This window comes from Phodopus roborovskii, unplaced genomic scaffold (genome assembly GCF_943737965.1).
Source record: "Phodopus roborovskii unplaced genomic scaffold, PHOROB, whole genome shotgun sequence".
In the NCBI taxonomy this organism is placed as follows: Eukaryota; Metazoa; Chordata; class Mammalia; order Rodentia; family Cricetidae; genus Phodopus; species Phodopus roborovskii.
This window is the reverse complement of record NW_026126436.1, coordinates 5029928-5034211: the sequence shown is the minus strand read 5'-3', so window position 1 is coordinate 5034211 and position 4284 is coordinate 5029928. Positions and strand designations below refer to the sequence as shown.

At 38.7% G+C, this 4284-nt stretch overlaps 1 protein-coding gene across 2 annotated transcripts in view; it reads right to left on the bottom strand.

Moving 5' to 3' along the window:
• Positions 1-2288: 2288 nt before the first annotated feature.
• The window catches only part of Rars2 (arginyl-tRNA synthetase 2, mitochondrial), a 43454-nt gene continuing 41458 nt past the window's right edge, over positions 2289-4284 (bottom strand). For both annotated transcript variants that reach the window (XM_051187505.1, XM_051187506.1), the window contains 2 exons: positions 2826-2889; positions 2289-2419 (listed from right to left, as the gene is read on the bottom strand). In XM_051187505.1, coding sequence (XP_051043462.1) covers positions 2333-2419; positions 2826-2889 — 151 coding nt within the window. In that variant the 3' untranslated portion in view covers positions 2289-2332. The remainder of the gene's footprint in view (positions 2420-2825; positions 2890-4284) is intronic.

The following is a 4284-nucleotide window of genomic DNA, read 5'->3' as shown; positions in this document are numbered from 1 at the left end:
GTCACTTTGTTTTATGGATATGGTCACTATGGTAATGTAAAAACATTAACATGACTTTTTTCTAGGTATGAAATTTTAACAAACAAGGGTTTCGCTATAATCTAATTCTTAACAAGCCTTGAGCAAAAGAAAAAAGGAAAAAAAAATTTCTGGGAAGGACTACAGCTTAATTAACTTTTCAAAGAACTGTATTTTTGAAGGCTTAGTGTCTGTATAATTTTACTCAAGAAATATAGTGGTCTGAGGAGAAAGTCTCTCCAAAGAAGTGGAGAGGAAGAGTAGATAAGTAAAACATGTCCCAAGTGTACATGTTAATCCCATAGTTGGTTTGCTATAGGAAGTTCAATGCTACTGTAAGAAGAAAATTAGCAAATCATTAAGAATTGTGACTATATAACATTTAGATTAAATATAGCAGGCCAAATAGCAGGCAGACAATGGTGATGGTTATCAAAATGTAACACATTATACTTTTGTTACCTAAATTAAACTCATATTGTTACTCAAGTCAGACAAACTACCTTGTCTGTATGCAGACACATGAAGGCCAAAACTGCATCTCAAATTATGCCATAAATACTGCCCCCCTCCAATCTGAAGTTTTGCTATTTAGATGGATATGTTCCCTACTTCATAGTTTGTTACCAGTATATTTCAGCTGAAGGTAAACTGAGGTAAGTTCTCACTGGGAGAGGTACCCACTCTCTGCCAAAGAGATGCTAACTTTACATATTTGTTCCAGAGACTTGCTACAATTAAAACAAAACTGGGGCCACCCTTCACCAATTATTTTATGAAAACAGGAGGTTATCTCAGTTATAAGAATAATTCTGGGCTAGAGAGATGGTTAAGAGCTCTGGCTGCTCTTTCAGAGGTCCTGAATTCAATTCCCCAGCAACCATATGGTGGCTCACAACAATCTGTAATGAGATCTGGTGCTGGCATAATACTGTATAGTAAATAAATAAAATCTTTAAAAAAAAAAAAGACTAGTTCTAAAGCCCCCATGTCCCAGTCTGAGGGCCATGTTGGAGCCTGTAGAGATCTGACCTAGGTCCTCTGCTCACTTGTTATGGCTTTGGTGTTCTTGTAGGATTCCTCACAGTGGGAGTGGGGGGGCTGTGGTTTGCCTGCTTGTGGAACCCTTTCCCTCCTACTGGGTTGCCTCATCCAGCCTTAATGTGATGGTATGTGCCTAGCCCTTTTACAACTTGTTATGTTGTGTTTGGTTGATATCCCTGGGAAGCCTGCTGTTTTCTGAGGAGAGGTGGAGGGATGTAGATTTGGGTAAGAGGGAAGGTGGAAGGTAGAGAATGGAGGGAGTGGGGGTGAGGGAGGGGAAACTGAGGTCTTAATGTATATATGAGAAGAATTAATTTTTTTTTTCTGTTAATCTCAGCATTCACAATGCATATCTCAGAGTTCAAGTCAGCCCGGTCTACACAGTGAGTTCCAGGCCAGTTGGGGCTACACAGACCTTGTCTCAAAAAAGATTTCTGGGGCCAGCAAGATGGCTCAGGGGGTAAAGGTGATTATGTGTATAAATAAACCTGAGCCTGGCATCATACATTTGAGATCTGGAACCCACAATGTAAGGAAAGAACTTCCAAAAGCTGTCCTCTACCCCAAACAACAACAAGAAGTTGAAAAAGTTTTTGTTGGGGCCTAAATGCAGGCTTCTAACCCTAGCTGAGCAAAACCAAATTCAAGGCCTGGTTATGTTAAGAGTTCATAGTCAACCTGGGCAATTTACATGAGATTCTACTTCAATATAAAAAGTAAAAAGAAAGATAGGGACATAGATTAGTGGTAGAACCCTTGCCTAGTGTGCACAAGGTTTCAGGCTCAATCTCTAGTAACATACACACAACTGTATCACAAGGTTTGAAATTTAAAAAAGACTCAACTTAATATCTTACGTGTTTGAATACCTACTGACCATGAATGAATACACGATTTTTTAAAGAGTAAAGTTAAATAAGTTAATGTAATTGTATAAAAGTATATGTTCTGGTCAGGTGGTGGTGGTGTATGCTTTTAATCCCAGTACTCAGGAGGCAGAGGCAGGCAGATCTGTGAGTCTGAGGCCAGCCTGGTCTACAGAGTTCCAGGACATCCACTATAGTTACTCAGGGAAACCCTGTCTGGAAAACAACCCTCCCCCTAAACACACGCACACACATGCAAGCATGCACATGCGCGCGCACACACATATACACACACACATTCTGGCACAGAATACTTTAAATTCTACTCTGAATAGCAAGCCATCTGATAACAACTAGAACTTGTTTGGCATTTAAAAACCCATACTTTAATTAGAAATTACATATTACATTCTACATACAGGTGTAATTCCAAGAAGCTTCATTCCATTGGCTAGGACAGAACGGACAGCTCTGAAAAGATGAAGTCTGGCCTACAAAATAATGATTAAATGTTCAATAATACATTAGCAAGAAGCAAAAAAGAAAAGAAAAAAATGATTTTAGAAGTAATTCTAATTTAAAGTAGGAATTCCCATTGATAGTCCTTTGCATACTCTAGGCAAGGAGAAATGTATCCTAGTATCCCTTACAAAAAGAACAATATAGAAAGGGTGTGCAGTGGCAGAATTTGTCACTTGGACACTTGATGGAGGAACATACATTTGATAGTCTACTATTTAAACAGATTGTTACAGCTAAATTTGATTTATTACTTAAGTCATAGAGTATACTGCTGTAGTTAAGCTACAGAAGTTATTTCAGAAAAGTTCCTAAGACTAACATAATATTAATTTCAGCTGCCAAGGAGTTATATAGAGGACATTCAATGTAACATACCCCAGCCACATCAGCAGGACTGTCTTTTACTTGGAGTGTTTTATGTGCCATAGCTGCAAGATGACTGGAAAAAAGAGAAATCACTATGAAGACCAATAATAATTTCCTGTCCCACAAATCTGACACCTAAACCACTTAACTTTAAGGAAAAGTCTATACTCACTAAAGAGGCTATCTGAAGTTATGAAAGTTGAAATAAATGCATTTGCTTGTCTGTAATAAAGTTAAAATACTAAACTCAAGTTTAGTTTTTGAGATTTTTGATTTCACCATTTTATAGAAGTAGGGCATGCCTTCTAACAAGAAGAATTTCTTTATGTAGACAACTTAAAGGATAACATGGTGCCCCCTTGTCTTCTGGACAGACAGACAGACAGACAGACAGACAGACAGACAGACAGACAGACACACACACACACACACACACACACACACACACACACACACACACACACACACACGGGTCGGGGGGCTGTAGTACTCCTAGAACAGAAGTAGGAGGATTAAGAGTTCCATGTTAGCCAGAGCTACACAGTGAGACCCTTTCTTATACAAGAAAGTTGTAGTATTCTCTCATTTCAGGAAATAGTGAGTAAAAGCATTTAAATTACTGTACATTTCAACTACTACCATTGATTTGCTTCCTAATTCATTTGTTCCCTTTGCTACAACTGATTTGTGTGTGTGTGTGTGTGTGTGTGTGTGTGTGTGTGTGTGTGTCTGGTTAAAACAATATGGACCCAGACGCCCTGAAAACTGTCTAAGGCAAAGCTGGGACTCATTATTTCTCATCCCTTTAGCCATTATAGCTATAGTACTTGCTGGACCTTTCCTTCTTCCCAGCCACTTCCCAGTTACCGCCTGCTGTTTCCTCCTGAGAAGCCCACTCTGTCAAAGCTGATCTGGGTTAACAGCATCTCATATATCTACTTTTGGCAATACACATGCTACTCTGTTATAACTACCCTTGCCATTGTCAATTCCTATGATTTTACCTTAAATAACCAATTAAATACAATGAAATCTAATTATCAGATAAAATGTAACAGTTCCTATAACTTAAAGGAAAAAGCAATTTTTAGGACAAGGGATTTATTTGCAAGAAACCTTTAGATGAAAGAGATAAATATATAGGGGCTGGAGAGATGGCTCAGCAGTTGAGTACATGCTGCTCTTCTAGAGGACCTGAGTTCCTTTTCCAGCATTTATGTCAGGCAGATCACAATTGCCTGTAACTCCAGCTTTGAGGATCTGATGGCCTCTAAAGGCACCAACACATGTGGTGATACCATTTTTTATGAAACTATCTCTTAGATTCAAAGAGACTGAACTTTGGCTTGACGTTACAGCTAACTTAATATACCTGGAGGTCACTTAAAGCCTAGGTGGCTACCCATGTATGGGTTTAGCCTGTTTGACCTTCCTTAAGAGAACAATCTGATAACCAACCTTATTTGTC